Source organism: Panthera leo, chromosome A3, assembly GCF_018350215.1.
Source record: "Panthera leo isolate Ple1 chromosome A3, P.leo_Ple1_pat1.1, whole genome shotgun sequence".
NCBI lineage: Eukaryota > Metazoa > Chordata > Mammalia > Carnivora > Felidae > Panthera > Panthera leo.
Window position 1 is genome coordinate 80,635,307 of NC_056681.1, and position 20,164 is coordinate 80,655,470.

Consider the following 20,164-nt stretch of genomic DNA (forward strand, 5'->3'; position numbering starts at 1 on the left):
CTTTTGTAGCTTAGACTCTGAACATTAGAGAATGTAAAATATTATCTATAATAAAAATACATATTTTAAAAGATTCCTATAGGAAAATAACACATTTTAATGCAGTAAATTGGCACTGATTTTGTGATAATCAAATGCATTTCTCAGGTTCCAGTGGTTTTGGGTTTTTTAAAAATAGAAGGCTGTATATTGTTAAAATATTGTTGGAAGTAATTGCATTAGTCTTGTACCATGAGCACTATAGGTTTATTGCAGTGTGCTTTAAAATCTTTAGTAAGATTATTAGTCTATATTTTGATTCTTTTCATGTATTTTTCAAGTTACATATGTACCACAGCCCCTATTTAGCTTAATAGGGTAATAAAAATTCTAAGATATTTCATTGTACTAGTATGCAAATGGACTTACATAGGAGTAAGTCTAGGTTTCCTTAAAGAGGGCAACAGAATTGAAAACTGAGGCCAACAAATAAATGAAAGTTTCTCTAAATCCATTGGATAATAGAGGCAGTGTTAAGGCTAACCATAGTGTTGAACTAAACAGAGGGATTATTCCTGGGTTTTGCATCAGTTGTTTTCTGCCGGGTGGCCTCACTTGTCAAAAAAAAAAAAAAAAAAAAAAAAGTTTAACAGGCAAACATTCACATAGGCACATTGAGAAAAGAAGTATGCTTAATTCCATCAAAGCTTTAAAAAAATCAATCATTAATTTATTCTAACTACAATTGTTGGTCATTTGTGAAAAGCATCTGGCCTCTAAGTCATAGGAACCCAACAGTACAAAGTGAACAGTTGTGGAGAAGCTTCAAATTTGGTATAATGTAAAAAAAAAAAAAAAAAAAAAAAAAAAAAGCTATGTTAGTGTGTGTGTATCTGTGTCTAACCATACAGCTGCTTTTGTTGATTCAAAATGCTTTAATTATACTTCGTTTTCTGGATTTCAAAAATGTTATGACTGCAAATGTAATGGGCTTTAAAAATTATAAAATTGTTAATTGGCAGCTTTAAAAAGTCGTGCTTTTTCACCTGTCTTTTCATGAGTCTTTGAAAGAGTGATATTTCAGCTAAGCATTACAAGTCAGAAATGGTTTCTAATGAAGTCTAAATTCAAGATAGAAAATATATTTTTTAAATGGCTTCAGGAGAGACATACCCTATTTTCCATATGGCTAAGTAATTGTTAAGATATTTGTTTTAAAGCTGGACTTAGATACTCCTGACTGCTCTCTAATTTGATATAGCTAGTCCAAACGATTGTATTCAAGAAACTTTGGTAGGAGAATGCAGTGAAGTAGATAAATAATTTTGCAGCTATACTCATATTGCAAAGTATAGAACTAATTCAGTCATTATTACTGTAGTAACATCCTTTTTTTTTTAAGCTTTAAAGCTAGCAGTAGAACAGCTCAGTGTTGGGATACATTAAAATATTAAGCTTTAAGTCAGATTTCATGTTTTAACAAGATATAAATAGGCTTGCACCATAATCACATAATTATACATGGCAGTTTCTTCTGGGTTTTGTTGTTTGTTTGTTTGTTTGTTTGTTTTAAGAATGAGCTTTCAAACTGTAAAAGAAGGCCTAAGAAAAGCCTTAAGGGGTGAAAATTAGAAGTTAAATTAGAAATAAAGAAAAGTTGCATTGTTTTAATTGCATGTTCTATAATATGAATAGTTAATACGTAAAAACTATCCCTCCCAGAATGTAATACTACTTAGTCTAGTGGCTTCTTAATGTACAAAGGAAATAAAGGGTGATAGAACCAAATGCCGTTATATCAAAGGCTTCATATAGAAATGATCCATTCTCTTACTGATAAAACTACCAGATTATTCATGTACCATATTTCACTTACTACTACTCTTTAGCTTCTTCTGGGCTTTTCATAATTACAAATTAAGGAAAACTGTAAATGCTTCCCATAAATAAGGTTTGATTCTAAGTAAAATAATGACCAGTAATAAAAAAACACTTCTTTTCACAATAGAAAAAAAATAGTAATTGTTAGACATTTATCTCACTTAATGCCATAAATATATTAATCTAACAAGATGACTGTGTTTTTAAAATGTGTATTGAAAATGAATTTAAATTTTATGTGCCATATATAGCATTCATGTGTAAACTTTGTTTAGCCCTCATTTCAGAGGCACTGATGTCCAAAGTACTGTTAGGATACTAGAGATGAGAGGGAAATCACTTAAAACTGCTTGTGAAATATAATGTTTGAAATGGTTCTTTGAGAATGTGCAGATTATGACTTGCATAGGGACTCCTTCCAGCTCTCTGGGAAATGAGCTGTTGACATTCTTTTGGGTCATCATCCAAGATAGGAGGGCAACCACAAGGATTTAGCAGATAAATTCATCCCCAAAGACCTTTATCCATTTCATTGCAACTTGGAAACATTCATGTTGAATAGTAGCATTAATGTAGCCCATTTAGCTCTTCAAAGTGAGCTTTATGTATTAAAAAAAAAAAAAGAAAAGAAAAAGAAGATGACGATGAAGAAAATCAAATGACTAGGGTAATAGTTGTTTAAGTCTTCTAAGAGGTATTCTTTATTTACATAATTCTAAAGCACAAACTATTTTTTTCTCTCTATACTATTTTCAGAAAAGAATTGAGTTCTATTATAGTGCGCAGTAAGCTTTTGAATTTTAACTAACTGAATCAGCCCATCATGTTACTTGTTAGTTGTTCATGACAAAGAACAGAAAACAAATGTTTTAGTGTTGTGTTCTGAAATAAATGGCAACATTTTTAAAAGATTGAAAATTATGTCATTTAGGTTCTGTTTCTGACTCCTTTTGGACTTTATGATTCAGGCAAAAGAGAAAAGTAAAGCATTGATAAATGTATTGAGGGTGTGCACTAAGATTCACACACATGTCCTTTCTTATAAATGGTGAAAAAAAACTTTTTGACTCAAACTGGAATGATACTATATAGGGCTGAATGTGCAGGAAAGGTTCCCACAATGCATTGTGCAAACCTAGGGCTAACAAATACCCTGCTGCTTTGAAACCCCCCCAAAAGACAAAAGCACAATGAAATAGAAAGCTTACCACCGGTAGCTTTCAAAACGACAAACTAGGCAAACTATACATCTCCACCACTCCAATTTTGTCAGAATGCTAATGAGCTTGCTCTGATCTTTACTCGGCTTCCCGTGTTTTCTACATCTTCAAGGACCACATGGCGCTAGCAAAATAAAGACAACTAAATGAGAATTTCGAATGCTTTTTGTGTTAGGACCTGGTGCTTTTCAGTGGACGCACTCGTTGAATATTCTCAACTTAAAAGAGTACAACAGGGGGTTGGGTATGAACTTTTTAACAGGAGGAAATTTGTACAAAAGTAAATTAGTGAGATGAGGAAAATATGAGAAAAATTTCTGATTAATTTCCACTCCATAATATCAATGACACCTTCAGCCCCACTCATACTCTTCTAACAAGAGATGCTGATAAAAGATGAATGATTCTGTGTTGTTCACAGTGAATGTTTAGTGGTTTTTTAATAGCAGCATTCTACATAAAAGGCACCAGGAAGTACTCCGCATTAGCAGTTGAGATCACTAGTTAATAGGATGATGTCTTTTAGCTTTTGTCACAAGATTATTAGAAAGGATGGGATTCTGTTCTCATCGTGGCATAGTTGGAGTGCCTGTTGAGTACAAGTGCTAAAATACAGGTTTCTCAGTATTGTTTCACATGTAAAGCAAAAAGCCTTTTAATGCAACACCTTTTTCCTTTTTTACCAGGTGATTTTGTTATTGATCTCTAATCTGCCCCTTTCACTATATTGAATGCTTGAAGTGTTCTGCTTTTCACTGTAGCCTTGATGCTAGCTATTTGTGTCTATAAATTCATTAACATTAAAACAGAGTCTCTATAAACTATTTGAATCCATGATTTAGAAAATGGCAGGTTATATACTTTTTATGGTTTAGGGTATAGATAACAGCCTGAGTAAGTACTGTAAAAATAGGTTCTTTGATAAAAAAAAAATTATGAGATTTAAATTATATATTTGTAAGAAACATATTTTTCACTAGCTCTATCTCTTTTCTCTAGCAATCACTGTACACTTAGGAGATTAGGAGTAGTCAGCTGCATCTCTCACCATACCCATATCTGTAAGGGGAAAATTAAAACCAAAACTGGACACATTTTTATATATGAAGGTATCTGAACTTAGTAAACAAATAACCAGGAAAGGAAGTTTGATACAGCAACACTTTTCAGGTTTTGTGTGGAGAAAATTTTTGGCAATTTTTTCATACTTAATACATACATTTCTGATATTTCTATATACTATTCTTTAAATTTTCTCTTATCCTGAAAAATTGTATTTTCATACATTCAGCTTTGAGCATGTGGCTTAAGATCTTGCCTCTTAAGATACTGTGATTTATTCACACTTCTAACAGAGAAGTGGGGATACCCTACCTTAATAAGAATAACATGGACAACTATAGTTAATAAAGTCAGCAAAAAGTAGAAACTATCTTCTAACTAGAACAACGGGGGTGTTTTACATCTGGTTATTCTATATTCTCTATCATTAGTATGATATTTCTATGCTTCTTACAAGTATGGATGGAAATTAGTATTCATGTAATAAAATATCTCCATTTTGTATAGGTTCTTTTTAAATAGACATGAATATGTCTACTTGCATACAAATTACAATGAGAAAAGAGGCCATGTCAAGGAAAAATATACATTAAACTGTGAGATATCTATTTTGGCATGTTAGTTACAAAACTGAAAAAAATTTAAGAACTGTAGATTTCTTCTCATTAATGACATTTTTTTCTAACATCATATGACATACCGCGGTAAAACAGAAAATGAAGTTTTAGGTTATTAAAATAGAATGTTTCCATTTGATCTCCATAGACACAAAATATAAAATGGACAAAGTATGATATCATATTATATCTGCGAAGGAACTTTTCATAAATAGGAACAAAATAAGAGAATCTGGTCCTATAAAGTAAATTGAATGATATCTAAGGTTCTGAAATAGTATAGACTTAGCCTATAATTCCCCACTAAAATAATTACTTCTGATGATTCATAAGGCATTGACTCGGTGTCATAATAAAGGAGCCAGTAAAAAAATTAACATTTTATGTCTGAAATTTTTCTACAAAGTGAGTTTTCAGTATAGTTTCCAGAGGCGTTGAGCTACATCCTTTGATAGACTCTAAGAGTTGGTAGAAATCATTCCTTTTTGGAATTAAAATGGTAATATACTTTTGGTAAATGTGGTGTTACAGGTGTCTTTTGTGTGTCTCTGTGTTTTTAGCTGTGTCAAAATTTTAACTTTATGTCCCCAAACTCCAAGAACGCAAAAAAATATAAAATCATTTTCTAGTTGCGAAAAGTGACATAACCACATGCAATTATATTCAAATCCGATATTCAGAAAAATTAAGAGCATGAGAAAACATGTCAAACAATTGATTCTGTCACATCTTTGGTTAGCAGAATCATAGCCAAGTAGAACAGTGAGTCAAGGTGCAGCTCACCCAAGGTGTCCATGTGAACCTTCTCTCTCATGTTCTTATCCATTACATACTGAAGCCCTCTGTCTTCCATTGCTGTTAGCATAATTATAAGGGAGGCTTTTCTTCCATGCTTAAAATCCTTAGTATACTTTCATCTGGAAACATGGGGCTCAGCGGTGAGTTGGGACCCTGGCTGGGAGAATGATCCCATTCTAGTGCTTGCTATATTCATTCCTGATTACTAGCTTAGCTTTTCATAGTTTTCAACCTCAGTTTCCACTTTAACAGAATGAGGACAATATGGCTTTAAAAAAAGTAGGGGAAAGAACTTAACGTTAATTCCCATAAAGGAGGAAATTCATTTATTCTTTTATGTCTGGTGATTTTCCTTCAACAAATATTTTTGGGTCCTGTTGTGCCTATACTTTGAGTGTAGAAACTAAACCCTGGTTAGCAAATATAATGACTTCAAATTTGGTCACACTAGGTCAAAGTTGATATGATGTGGCAGCTAAGAGAATTGTGAGAATTAAATTAGATACCTTATATCAAGCATTTGCATAATGTCTGGTGCACATACAGTGTTCAATAAATGTCAGCTAATATTATTTATATAATCTCTTTAATACTTAAACTTATCAAAGTCACCTTTGAAATAAAAAAATACCAAAGGATGAAAAACACTAGTATGTTAGGAAGGTTACCTATCACCATCAAGCATGAAATAAAATATTTATAATAAATTAATATTGTTCTCTTTGCATATATATACATTTTATTTATTATATATTACATCGATACTAGAATAGTCCTTTGATTATTGAAAATAATTAATTATGAATAGAAATACAATATAAAGGAAATAGTAAACTTTGTTTTAAAAGGAAAGTTTACAGGGGTGACTGGCTGGCTCAGTCGAGCTCTATGCTCTGACTTTTGGTCTAGGGTTGTAAGTTTGAGCCCCATGTTGGGTGCAGAAATTACTTTAAAAAAAAATCTTAAGAAAAGTAAATAAATAAAAGGAAGTTTACATTTTAAGGTGCTTACAGTATTTTTGCTGTTTACTTTTTTATGTCTTCAATTTTAAAAGTTGGTAATATTCCTAAATTATTTCCTGTCTTTAGTTTTTTCCTTCTGTAGTTACAAAAAAAATTAAACCTACTGCCATACTTTCAGAATTTCTTTACTCTCACAATTTGTTCAGCTAATTCAAACATCTTCAATGTCTTGTTTCTGTCTGCATTTCAGTATTTGGATTATTTAAAGAAGGAACATCTATAAATTATATCAAAGTGTAGTAGCACTCAACTGTTGTTGAATCATTCTAGTTCTTGCAGTAGATATTGGATCATGGGATTTCTAGAAAGGAATCTCTGATGCAGAATATAGAGAACCTCCTAAGGTTCTCATTTCTAACATTTGTTTTTTTTCTCCTTGGCACTCACTGTATGTCCCAGCCTTTTAGTATATAGTCTTAAGGTGACTTTTTCATTTGCTGATTCATGTTTGTTCATTTATCCAGAACAAATGTATATAATTTCTACCAGTGATATTTAGAAAGTATTTTCCACTACTAAGAATTTGAATTGGAAATATAAAATATAATTTTGAACCTAAAGTATTATCACATCACCATAATTTTTAATTTGGAACATGTCTATTGCCTAAAGTGAGGTACATCCTTATTCTAGACTGTAATAAAATTTTTTAACACTTAAAAAAGTAGAAATTCCAGGAAAATGTGTTTTTCTCAGCAACTATCTATGAAACAAAATTTAGGCATTTGAACTGATTTGGCAGCAACATGTTTTTCTTCTGAATGTGAAATTAAATTTGTGTAATGTCATGCCAATGCTAAAATAACATCTTATACATGAAATATCACCCTTTCTTTAAAAAAAAAGATCTCGGTGACTTATTTGTAAAAGGGCTAAGACAGTGGTTCTCAAACTTTTATCTACATTAAAAAACCACCTGAGGAGTTTGTTAAAAATACAGATTCCCAGGACCTACCTAAAAGATTCTGATTCAGTGGATCAGAGGTGAGGCCCATATTCTAGGCAGTTCTAATACAGGTGATCCACAGACCACATTTTAAGAAACATGGGGCTGAGTCCACAGTGCTACAAATGCTAAGTAGCACAGCATAAAGATGTCACAGCATAGACTTTGAAAACCAACAAGATACCAGCTAGAATCTGGGTGGTCTTAAACAAGTTAGTTAACCTCTCTGAGCTCCTGTTTATTTCCTCAGCCATTAATTAAAAAAAAAAAAAAAAGCCGATAAAACCTATTTCAGAAGGTTATTGAGAGTATAAAATATATTGATACAGATATAGATAAAATTTAACAAAAATAAGAGTCCTTGGCACAAAGTTGGGCAGGGGTTAGTACTCAATATAAAAGTAGCTGCTGCCGTCAGGTACAGTAGTGGTTTCTTTATCGATTATTGTTTCTACCTTTACTTTAAAGTTCTTCTTAGCTTCTAAGTAATATGCCTATCTCCCATTCTATCACAACTCTTCTCTTCCCGCAATGCATACACACACTCTCTGTGTCCCTCTCTCCCACCCCACCCCCCCAAAATGCCTGAAGAACTGATTTGGCAATTTGACATAAGACTGGAAAGATGCTGGTGTCACTTTTTTGTTTGTTTGTTTAACTCTTGGCTAATTAAAAAAAAAAAAAAACACTCATAACTGTGTGAACGTTTACAAAACTAAATAAATATCTAGGAGAAAACCTTAGGAATTTGCTAGTTCCTCAATCTATATACACTTCAGTGAATTGATATACTAATTATATGAGTTTCATGAGGCACATATAGAAGTAAACAAGAATTGGGGCACCTGGGTGGCTCAGTCAGTTAAGCGTCTGACTCTTGGTTTCGGCTCAGGTCATGATTTCACATTTCTTGAGATTGAGCCCCACATTGGGCTCTGTGCTGGCATTGTGGAGCCTGCTTGGGATTCTCTGTCCCTGTCTCTGTTCCTCCCTACTCCTGCTCTCTGCTCTCTCTCTCTCTCAAAATAAATAAATTTAAAAAATTTTTTTAAAAATAAACAAGCATTGTATTTTGAAAATTTTATTTTAGTACATCCATGTAGGAACCAACTTTGCAAATGCATTGTCTCCGCTTCTGTTTCATCCTGACACTATTCCTAAGAAGCTTAACCAAGATTTCACAATTTGATCTGATAAAGAATGACATCAGAGATGGCTAAGCATGTGTGAATTGCCTCCTCAGTCCAGAGTCAAAATCAAGGTAGTTTGTGAAAGGATGTGAGCTCTGCTCCAACACCTTTCTCCAAGTTTCCCCAAATGGAAATATTTTTCTTAAAAATACAGATGTTAATGTACAGAGACAACTGGATATTTGCTTACCCTTTATCTTTGGGTTAGAACTTTCCAACTGAATAGCCGTGAACTTTGTTTTTATTGTTATTCAGACTTATGAAGTTCTGCTTTCAAATCATTGTTTGTTCCGTTGTACAGAAATTACCAGCTATCTAGTGGATTGTAAATTATTACATCTTTCCTTCAGTTACTAAGTAGGTTTTTAACACTTTTGCATAGGCTATAGGTGCACTGCATAAGAAAACTAAACATATATAATCATTGCCATCTGTTTCCCTGTCCCCACATATCATTTCTAAGCTGAAATGTGAGAGGCATTATCCACTCAGAGGAGCTGTTTCTTCAGGAGAAGTTTACAATATAAGTTAAGGAAAAACGTCAAGCTGGTACCTTTTTTTAAACTCGGATTTTTTTTCTCTTTGCCCCTCCCCCACTTTTGTGCATTCTTTCTCTCTCTCTCTCTCTCAAAAATAAACACTAAAAAATAAATAAATCGATAAAATTAAGTTAGATTTTTTAAATGCTTACTCTTATTGATTTGTAATGTTTATTGCTGATTAGTTTTATGTAAAGGTGTGTGTGTGTGTGTGTGTGTGTGTGTGTGTGTGTGTGTGTGTGTGTGTTTTGATTGGGTAATTTGGATGAATGTTGTGGAGGGAGGAAGGTTAATCAAAATTGTGTGATTATTTTCATAGTTGCATAGTCTGAAAGAATAAAGTTTGGTACAAATATGTATATATAAATAGTTATTTTTCTGAGGGAGTATAGTGGACTTTATTACCAAAATAAGAGTATGTGAATTAGTTTTCTCTTCTGTTTTTATACTGGTGACATTGAGTGGGAGATGATATGTAAATTCACAGTACAACCAGTTATGAACATCCAACTTGTGAGTGCTTTCTGCATTTATTGACTGTTTATATATTTTACCCACCCCAAAAGCCACCCAACCCCACTCCCCCAATACCAGTTCACTCTGAATTAATAGCACCACTTGGTGGCCAAAGCTAGGAATTGTGTAAAACACCAACATTTCCTCCCCACCAGCATATTCTCCCTAAATAGACACTTCTAATCTGAGATTTGATGGACTTGATCATAGCTCTATCTGTTGTGCTTTTGAAGGATCTACCTCCATAAGGAAAAGTTTAAAAATAATTTTTTAAATTTCAAAGTGAGTTTATTATGCATTTCAATGCTTTAAAAACTAGCAATAGTTATATATTGCATGTAAATAACTGCCCACAGAAATAAATTATTAGCCATAAATGTTTTAATTTCTTATTAGAATAAAATTTGAGGTAAAATTTTAAACTTTTAATACCACTTGTTTTAATTCAAGTCCTTATTTTGAATCTAATTAAAAGATTAGTAAAATTATGCTGAACATTGTAAAATTGTCAATGTTGACTAGGTAGCTATTTTGCTAAATTCTGAAATATTAATATTTATTTATTCTGTTATTTATAAAATAAAATTTATTTATTCCAATAATACCAACAGAAACATTGTGAGGACCAAACAGACTTGGAGTTCTTATGACTTTGGGTGAGAATGTAGATTAAGTGTGTTAGATGTGATTGCTCTGACCCTTTATAAGTAAGTTGTATCTTTGGAGAGAAAGGGAGAGGATATATAACACAACAGAAGGACATATAGCTAACTGCTGGAGATTGGCCTGTAATATTTATGTAAGAATCTGAAAGGGACTTTTGGGGTAGCATGATGCTCTTCATTCTAAGAAGTATCTAAATATTTCTATCATGATAAAGAGGGGACTTGAACATATCCTGGGGATTAAGTTGATGAAAAGTCTGAAAATAACTTCATCTTTGGGAATTCTAGAGAGTCTGGGAGTTACACATTAGATTTTTATTTTCTTTGAATTTCTGACTGAAGATACTGCTATTAGTAAGAGAATCTTTGAAATAGATTTAACGGAATATGTAAAACCTTGGAAAAGGGAACATCTCTCATAGAGGGTTTGCATTTGAGTTGATCCTGTAAGAAAAGGAAAATGGGTAATAGGCAGTTGATGGGCTTCCATACTTGAGGCAAATGAAAAGGTTAAAATGATGGTAGGATGCATGTGGTTGACTAGTCCAGTAAAATGGATATGTAAATATAGAAATTTCTTGCTCAATGTAGCTAACATCTTAAGATTTGCACCAAATTTCCCAATGTGTTTACTTCTGTGGGTAGGCCTTTCTGATGTTTGCATAGGCAGTCAGGAAAACTGTGAGACTCTGTCAAGGAGAAATCACCATTCCTTGCTCCATCAATAACCCTAGGACTCAGAGAGTCAGAGAGGACTCTAAAGCTTGAACAAAGAATGTGGCTCCTTTATGTGTGTGTGTAGAGAGAGAGTGAGAAAGAGAGAGAGAGAGAGAGAGAGAGAGTATACAGCAATAGCCATATAACAATAGCAACCACCATTACATTGATTAAATAACATTATACACCAGGCACTATTCTGAGTGTATTACGTATGTTAATTCACTTATCTTCACAGAACCCCCCCTGAAGTAGTACTATTATTTCTATTTTACAAATGAGGAAACTGAGGCATGGGGAGATTAAGTAATTTATCCAAGTTCTCATAGCTCTTCAAGAGCAGAGCTGAAATTTGAATACTCCCTGATAATCCAGTGCTAGGCAGAGTATTCTTGTTTGGCCATTTTCATTGAAGGATACCTCAAATGCTCAAATAGAATCAGAATAGCTTATAGTTAGCCAAGAAGTGGACAGGTCTTTCCCTGGAATCATGTTTCTAGAAGACAGTATACACCAACCTATAATTCAAGGATCACAAGGATATATCTGCATAGGAAGAAAGGCTGATTTCCCCTTGACATCCCTTGATGTACTGCTCTGAGATCATTGTTAAGTTCTAATGGCCTATATTGGAAGAGCAAACAAAATCCCCACTACAAATGGATGTACTAAGTGAACAGAATGGATTTTATTTTTATCAGAGATTTGAAGGTTTGCTTTTTGCTTTGTTTTGTTTATGCCATTTTGCTTATCAGAATCATTGAGAAAAAGCTTTGTCAAGGTTGGCCTGAATTCTAAATGAAGGGCCTGTTCTGGTAAGATTGGTTACCTGTGTGTGTCAGGTGGGGTGGCTAAGAGTGGTGGTTGACAAGATAGACTGCCTGGATTTGAGGCCTAGTTCTACCACTAGCTAGCACTAAGTTATATAACCTCATTAAATATTTGATGCTATCATCATCATCATAATTATCATTATTATTCCCAGCCCACGAGAAAGTTACTGGTTGTCACCGATCTGATAAGGGAGATATATTACATAGAGTAGTTTCTGCGAGACATTGTTATTCTCAGGGCTTCAGGAAACAGCACTGTGGATACAAGTCCATTGTGAATGCCTCTTGTATAGCCTGATGAAGAGAAGGGCTCCACTGAGAATATTAAGGGGCATTGGATAAGTTGGTATATTGCTGAAATCCACACTAGTCACCTGGCCTGGTCTTGAAAAACAGCATTGATTACATTTGGCTCAAAGTGTTATGTAATTTTTGAGTGCTGCTGGAGATGGTTCTGCAGTGTCCCATTTTGATTAGGCTTCTGTGTTCTATGACTGAATGTGGCCATAGGCTAGAGAGGGATAGGTTAAATTCCCTTCTGCTCTCCCTCACTGAATAAAGATATTTAAGAAGATACATAAGGAAGGATATATCCCAGTGTTACTTGGTTATCTGAACCCAAGCATGATTAAAGAAGGTATAGAGTAGAAGAGGAAGTTACTGTCCAGACAGTGCATTGGGGGTTGGGGGTCCGATCATCCCTTACTGGAAACTGGAGGCACTGAAGACACCATGGGTATGATTTTTAAGGACGTTTAAACACTTTAAGGAACACAGGAGGGGGTTACCCAAAAGAGTAGCTGACTGACTGCATAATACATCTTTGGAGAAACTGTTTATTAAAAGGAGCCTATTTGGAGAATATCCACATGGTTTGTCCTTCTATATTTTAAAAATGATACATATTTAATTTCCCACATTCTCAACAGAATCTAATCTCATTCTCACCTGGCATTTAGTAAATCACCTATTTCATCTGCATTGCCAATTCCATAAGCTGATTTTAAAGATGGTCTGCTTTTAATATCAAAATCTCTTCATGTAAAAAATGATGAAAACTTACATCCTCAGTGAAGGTTTTTATGTTATAAATATTTAGTTTTTCTTGTTGAGGACTTTGTTTTAAATTATATCCACTTTTACTTCAAATTGTCATTTTCATTTTTTTCTTTGTTTTAATAACTAGTAAACTTTTAAATGTGTTCTAGTAGTTCATAATTTTCTATCTTAAAATTTACCTTCTTTAGTCTTTTATATTAAGAAGTATTCCATGATCTCCTTTGTTCTTAAATCTCTAACACCCTGGAGATAACTAGACTCTTGTTACCTGGAGCACAGCCACATTGTTATGTCCTTGTTATGGTTGTCCTTTGTATGCAGTAGTGACACTGATGACCCAGTAGGGCATCCACTTTGTTGTTCCAGCTGCAGAAATGAGTTTGTACTGATTCACCCACATTTTTTTACCTATCCTGCTTAATACCAAAGACATACTAACTATACTAACTGTAAAATTTGTTATGACTACCAAAGATTTAAAATATAATTTGTATTGGGGCGCCTGGGTGGCTCAATCGGTTGAGCATCCGACTTCAGCTCAGGTCATGATCTCACAGTCCGTGAGTTCGAGCCCCGCGTAGGGCTCTGCGCCGACAGCTCAGAGCCTGGAGCCTGTTTTGGATTCTGTGTCTCCCTCTCTCTCTGACCCTCCCCCGTTCATGCTCTATCTCTCTCTGTCTCAAAAAAATAAATAAAGGTTAAAAAAAATTTTAGTAAAATATAATTTGTGAGTGTGGAGTTGTTTAGAAATTTACCCTCACTGTAATTATTCCTGATTATGTGTCTCTCAGCATTAGACTATGAGCCTTTTGAGGAGAGGGACCACATCTTGGTCATCTCTGTATCTACATTTCCTGGCACAGTGCTGCACATGCCACATTGGCACATGCCATCACCCTCTTCATTATCATCTAGCTACCATTTTTAGTCTTGGGTACTGTGCTAAGGACTTTACATAGATTTTTTCATTTAATGCCTCTAACAACCACATGAGATAAGTAATTTGATTACCCTGATGGAAGTGAAGACTAAGGGGCACCTGGGTGGCTCAGTTGTGTAAGCTTCTAACTCTGGACTTTGGTTCAGGTCATGATCCCAGGCTTGTGGGATGGAGCCCTGCATTGGGCTGTATACTGAGCATGGAACCTAGTTAAGATTCTCTGCTGCCCCACCCCCCACCTTCTGCCCCACTCACCTGCTTATGCTCTCTCTCTCTCTCTAAAAAAAAAAAAAAAAGGGAAACTAAGAGAGGTTCATTAGTCTAAGATCAAGGAGCTCAGTCAATTTTTTTTTTTTTTAGCCAAACTGGAAAAAAAGCCATTTTGGATGCAGATCCAGTGTTTATCTTATTTGCATCATATTCAAATGATGGCCCTAATTAGCGACAGAAACTATAGATAGTACAATTATACATTATGCTTGGCCTTATCAGAATTTATAGTCTTATCCACAAAAGTTCCTCAGAATCAATACAAGTAAACATTCATAAGGGTGGTACTTAATTTAAAGAGGTCTTTATTCTAAGGTTTGTTAGTCATTTCCATATATTTATGAATATTTCCATAAAATACTTAAGTTATAGATTGGGTTCTGAGACTGCCCTTTAAAAAAAAAATATGTCCAGGGGCTCCTGGGTGGCTCAGTCGGTTGAGCGTCCAACTTCAGCTCAGGTCGTGATCTCGCGGTTCGTGGGTTCGAGCCCCGCGTCAGGCTCTGTGCTGGCAGCTCGGAGCCTGGAGCCTGCTTCGGATTCTGTGCCTCCCTCTCTCTCTGCCCCAACCCACTCGCATTGTCTCTGACTCTCTCAAAAATAAATAAACATTAAAAAAAAATTTTTTTTAAATACATCCAAATGACCTTAAAAAAAAAAAAAGATGAGGGGCGCCTGGGTGGCTCAATTGGGTGTCCGACTTTGGCTCAGGTATGATCTCGCAGTTCGTGAGTTTGAGCCCCACATTGGGTTCTGTGCTGACAGCTCAGAGCCTGGAACCTGCTTGGGATTCTGTGTCTCCCCCTCTCTCTCCCCTCTCCTGCTCACGTTGTTTCTCTCTCTCAAAAATAAATGAAAATATTTTTAAAAAATTTAAAAAAAGATGAACCTCTATTCTCCCAATGAAAAAGATGAACCTCTATTCTCCCAATGATAAGAGCCTCCCAGAAATTTTAACTTCCTTAAATATATAAAAGGTTAGAAATATCTTTTATAAGATTTAATTTAGCTATATAAACAGGCATATTTAAAATCACATCTTAAAATACATTAATCTGGAAGTATTGCTTCTGTCCACTCCTACCTTTCACGAATTACTTTTATTCAACTCTTCATGTTTGTCTTTAACATTAATGTCTCTGTCACCTCTGGAGCCACTCTCTAAGTCCTTTCCATGACATGACTGTGTGAAGGCCCTAGGACAAGGAGGGGGGTACAGAGGAGTCCACCAGGTGCAGTCCAAACAAAAGGGACTTGGAGAGGGGAGAACTGGCAGGGGAAGCTATCCATCTGTAAGCATGGCTCACAATTCAAATTTTCCCATTACAGGATGCCTAATTGATTCACTAAGTAGACAGTAGTCTGGTTCAATGATGCCTATATAAAAATGACTCACTATATTTTATTTTATAAAATATGTTAAATATACCTTTAAAAAGTAAATGCAGTTTTAGAGTTATGTTCTGAGCGTTTTAACTTTAGTCACATGCCTATTTGTGGGTAGTCAAGATAGTCATGCATTAAGTGAAATGTGGATCATATTAATACCTTCACATGCTCTTAGCACTGAAAGGTTAGCAAGTGTAAACCCATCCCATATGTAACTTAAAATACTAAACTGTAAGTAATGTAAAGAGTTTTTTCAGTTATAATTTTTCCCATTATCATTCCTCCCATGCTTTTTAAATTTATTTTTATTTTTTTGCTGTTTTAAGTTTGTGCTAACTTTATCTTTGGGAAATCTAGCAATGACCTTTGGCATAAAAAAGGCTGTTCAGACTCTATTAAGGAGTTGGTACAAGAAGACTGCTCTTAATTTCCAACCTTTAGAAATAGCTTCTTTTTAGGTACAAGTTTATGGAGGAAGAATTTTGGTGAAGTTGTCTGTACCTCTTCCTGTAAGAAGTACATGCTAAAAGTCTATCAGAATTTATCTGTGGAGAGTTGTTGCCCTGAATCTCTGTTTTACCAAATGAGTAGATAAGAGATGTTTTTATTTTGAAAGAGTATGTTAGTTTTTATTTTACTGTAACAAAAGGAGATAGGATTTTCCCCAAAGTTTATATTCTTAAGACTATAACAAATATATCATGCCAAGCAAATAGTTTTAAGACCACTGCTGCTGAAAAACATCAATAAAGATTATGAGATTCTTCATGTATTGATTACTGTTTGAGGATATTCTTGGGGTAGAAACATTTATCAGCTATTTGCTTATATAGTAAAATTTGTTTTCATAATAAAGCTATTTCCTAAGTTGAAAATATTTTCTAAAACTGATACACTGGAATCTTGCAGTAATGTTGGCTTTAGGGGTTCATGAGTCCATGGCCCTACATAACTACAGTAAATTCCTCTTTTCTGTCCATTAAATAAACTACCAGATTTCGCTTCCTTTGTTATTAAAATATGTTTCTGCAGTACCAGCTACTTGGATACCTTCATGTGTCTCTCTACTGTAATAGAGTCTGTCTTTCAAAGGTCATCATATTGGTGTTATCATACCATCAGGACAATTTGTAATGGCAACTTTTTTGTTTTTATGTTTGGTTTGGCTTTGTTACATTGTGTCCTTTAAGGGCCATGTGTGATCACTGGTCAGCCATCTCTTTGATGGGGCTTTGGCAAGATTTCAGCATTTAATGTTTTCAAGGTAGAAAATCTTGAATTTGTTTATATGTACAACAGTAGCCCACTACATCTTGGTATTTTCATTCTTTCGCACCGAAATCATCTTCTGTTTGGCTAAAATTGTATTGTTCTTTATTTTACATTTATATAAGTACTCACTGTCTAAAAATATATCTTTCTAAATAGGTAAGTTTATGGTAGAAGATTAATTAGGGAAGATCAATTGGTAGACAGTTTTTGAATATATGATTGGTAATTTTAGGTTTTTGGCATCACTTTCCTTTTATTCATTTAAAAAATTACATTGAAAATACTACTTCTGAAAAAAATAAATGAAAACTGGGGCGCCTGGGTGGCGCAGTGGGTTAAGCGTCCGACTTCAGCCAGGTCACGATCTCGCGGTCCGTGAGTTCGAGCCCCGCGTCAGGCTCTGGGCTGATGGCTGGGAGCCTGGAGCCTGTTTCCGATTCTGTGTCTCCCTCTCTCTCTGCCCCTCCTCCGTTCATGCTCTGTCTCTCTCTGTCCCAAAAGTAAATAAAAAAAAAAAAAGTTGAAAAAAAAAAATTTAAAAAAATAAATAAATAAATGAAAACTACATACGTATTCCTGGATGAATGAATGAATTCTTGAATGAAATTAAATCTTAACTGTAAATCTTTTTTTTTTTTTTGGAGGAGATGGAATATAAAAATGGTTGCTATAGTCAACCTGCTTTTATTAAGTATTTATACTGCATATAATGCTATATATTATGATGCTGTGTCCTCTTAAGTGGTTTTGTGAACTATGTCATAGGGGGAATGATTTGAAATTATATTTACATAGTTACTCTTTCTGTCATTATCATTATTCTTGATCATTTAATAATTTTTACAAATCGTATCCCAGCTGTCGTAATTGGCTAAAAGAAGAAACTGACCTTAAGAGATTGTGATGTCAGAAAAGATGTTACATTCTTAGAGGCAATATAAAAAACAGAAGTCTTTAAGGGAAAAAAAAAAAGAAAAAATATAGTACCAGAGATTATATTAGTCAATACTTTAAAATGTTAATGTGATTATGTTATTTGTAGTATATTTACCTGAGGCACTGTGTTTTAAAATACAGTATAACAACCCAGCCATGTTTTTACATTTCAGTAATTGTATATTGACCTATAGTATTTTGTCACTTTTTATTTCAAAATCATCTTCAGGAGTATATGTCTTGGATTTTTCAGTTCGTAAAACTGAAAAAAAAAATTAGATTTTTTAAAGTATCAATATTGACTCTATGGTGACAAAAATGTAGCTGTAATTACAAATTAAAGATAATTTTGAAGACAAGTAGTTAACCAGGTGAGGTTAAACAAGATAAAATGATTTATGGCCATTTTATAAAATAATGACAGTCTTCATTTTAAGCTACAATGTAAAGTGCTTTATTCTGAGATTATGTATTGTGGCAGAAGCTAAAACTGCCTTTTTTCTAACAGTGCCAGAATACAACCTCTTTTTCTTTTTGCACTAACAAGACTGCTTTACCACCACAGCCCACTCTAAGTAATTAAATCAATCCTTTGTACTTACCGTATTCTCCTCTAGTGACGGTACTAGATCTGATTATATGCTTCATGCATATTCAAAGTACCGCACTGACAGCTCTTTAATGAGCTCTTACTTAATCAGTATGAACAATGTTCATCTTGTTCTTTTTTTCCTCATGCATTAGAGCTAGGAACAGTTGGGAAAAATGAAACATCCAGCATTCATTTGAAAAATATATTGTACTTTGAAAAGTGTCTAAGCTGAGGAAGTTGCATTCTGCCCTTTAAAAGTCTGATGGACAAATTGGATTACTAGTATTGGATTAAATAACAAATGGTTAGAGGAGAAATGAGAAAAGCTCACTGTGATCACAGGCTTTAATATTTTTTGTTACTTATAAAGCTAAAGGGGTCTTTAACCAGTTATTAAAGTCAGGATTAATTTGTAATGGTTCAACTTACTGGCTTTTAAAAGCTTTTTAAATTTAAAAAATTTTAAATCCCGAAAAACAATAGTGTAATGATGTATTAGAAGAAAATTTAATTTTTTTATTACTAGGCTAAGTATAGATTTCCATCATTGTATACTATCTCAGATAAGGAGATAGTGATACAGAATTGATTTAACCTCAAATATGTTTTTTCAGTTAATTTATATAATCTATGTGGCAGGGTGTAATGTGTCTTTAAATATTTGTTATTGTTAGGCTTATTTCCTTTTGAAACACAAGACTCTTGTATTATTAGTCATTTCCTAACAATTAGAGGAGGGGTATCTTTTATTCCTACTTAGAAATCATAGGCATGAGTTAAACTAAAAATAACACAGTACCATATCAATATTGTTTTTCCTCAAGGAAGCAGTCTTCCATTGAAGAAAATGATGCTAATTTAAGAGTAGGCTAGTTGCTTCTAGTATTGCTGAAAGCCTGAATTATAGGTTAAGTTAAACTCAAAACAAAGTTTTAATATGTCTATATTTTTAGAAGGCACTTATGTTATGAACATACGCATTAAGTCTTTAATCAGCAAATAAAATATTATAAAAACTGCACCTATTAATATTGCACACATGTGTCATTTCACTGATCAAAAAGGCCTTCACCAGGGTACAATTGGCCTTTTTCCAAATTGCAAGCTTTTTCTCAGCTTTTTCTTTCTACTCTTTCTTCTTTTGTTGCTACCCAGGGATTTTGTGCGTATCGCAGCCTGTATCACAGCCTGTATCACATGACCAGTGTCAAGACATCACATGGTCCAAAGTGAATACAAAACCAGCTACCCTAAAAGAGAGATTAAAAATACTGTAAAACAATAAAGACTTTTGTTCATACTCCAAAAAAAATCTATCCTACGTCTGCTTCATATCATAAAGTTTTAACAGCATTTAATGAAGGCACGTATCCTCACTGTTCTCCCTAATCATGAACAACAGATATCTATTTTATAGGAATGCTCTGAAGTAAATGTTTGATCTTTTCCACACAGATCAGCTCTTTATATTCTGTTTCCATTCTAAAAATTTCTTCAGATTTCTGTTAATGCAGAAATAGTTAAATTATGGTACGTCCATAATTTATGCAAATATTAAAAACAATGAGGTAGATCTTTGAACAGCATACCAAAAGCAAATCACAGGGCAATATATAATATGATCTTACTTATGCTAAAGACAAGAAACCTGTATGTGTCTATAAATAAGGCATAATGCTTGTATTTGATACACATAGTAATCTGTGTGGTCTGAAAGGAGA

General features: G+C 33.9%; 1 protein-coding gene across 17 annotated transcripts in view; it reads left to right on the top strand.

The window, feature by feature from the left end:
• Positions 1–20,164, top strand: part of EHBP1 (EH domain binding protein 1) — a 369,979-nt gene that overhangs the window by 340,427 nt on the left and 9,388 nt on the right. The window contains exon 25 of one of the 17 annotated variants that reach the window (XM_042932426.1): positions 8,616–8,730. The exons of the other annotated variants lie outside the window; for them this stretch is intronic. Coding sequence (XP_042788360.1) covers positions 8,616–8,674 — 59 coding nt within the window. The 3' untranslated portion in view covers positions 8,675–8,730. Of the gene's footprint in view, positions 1–8,615; positions 8,731–20,164 lie in introns of those variants that run through there. 17 annotated transcript variants of the gene reach the window in all.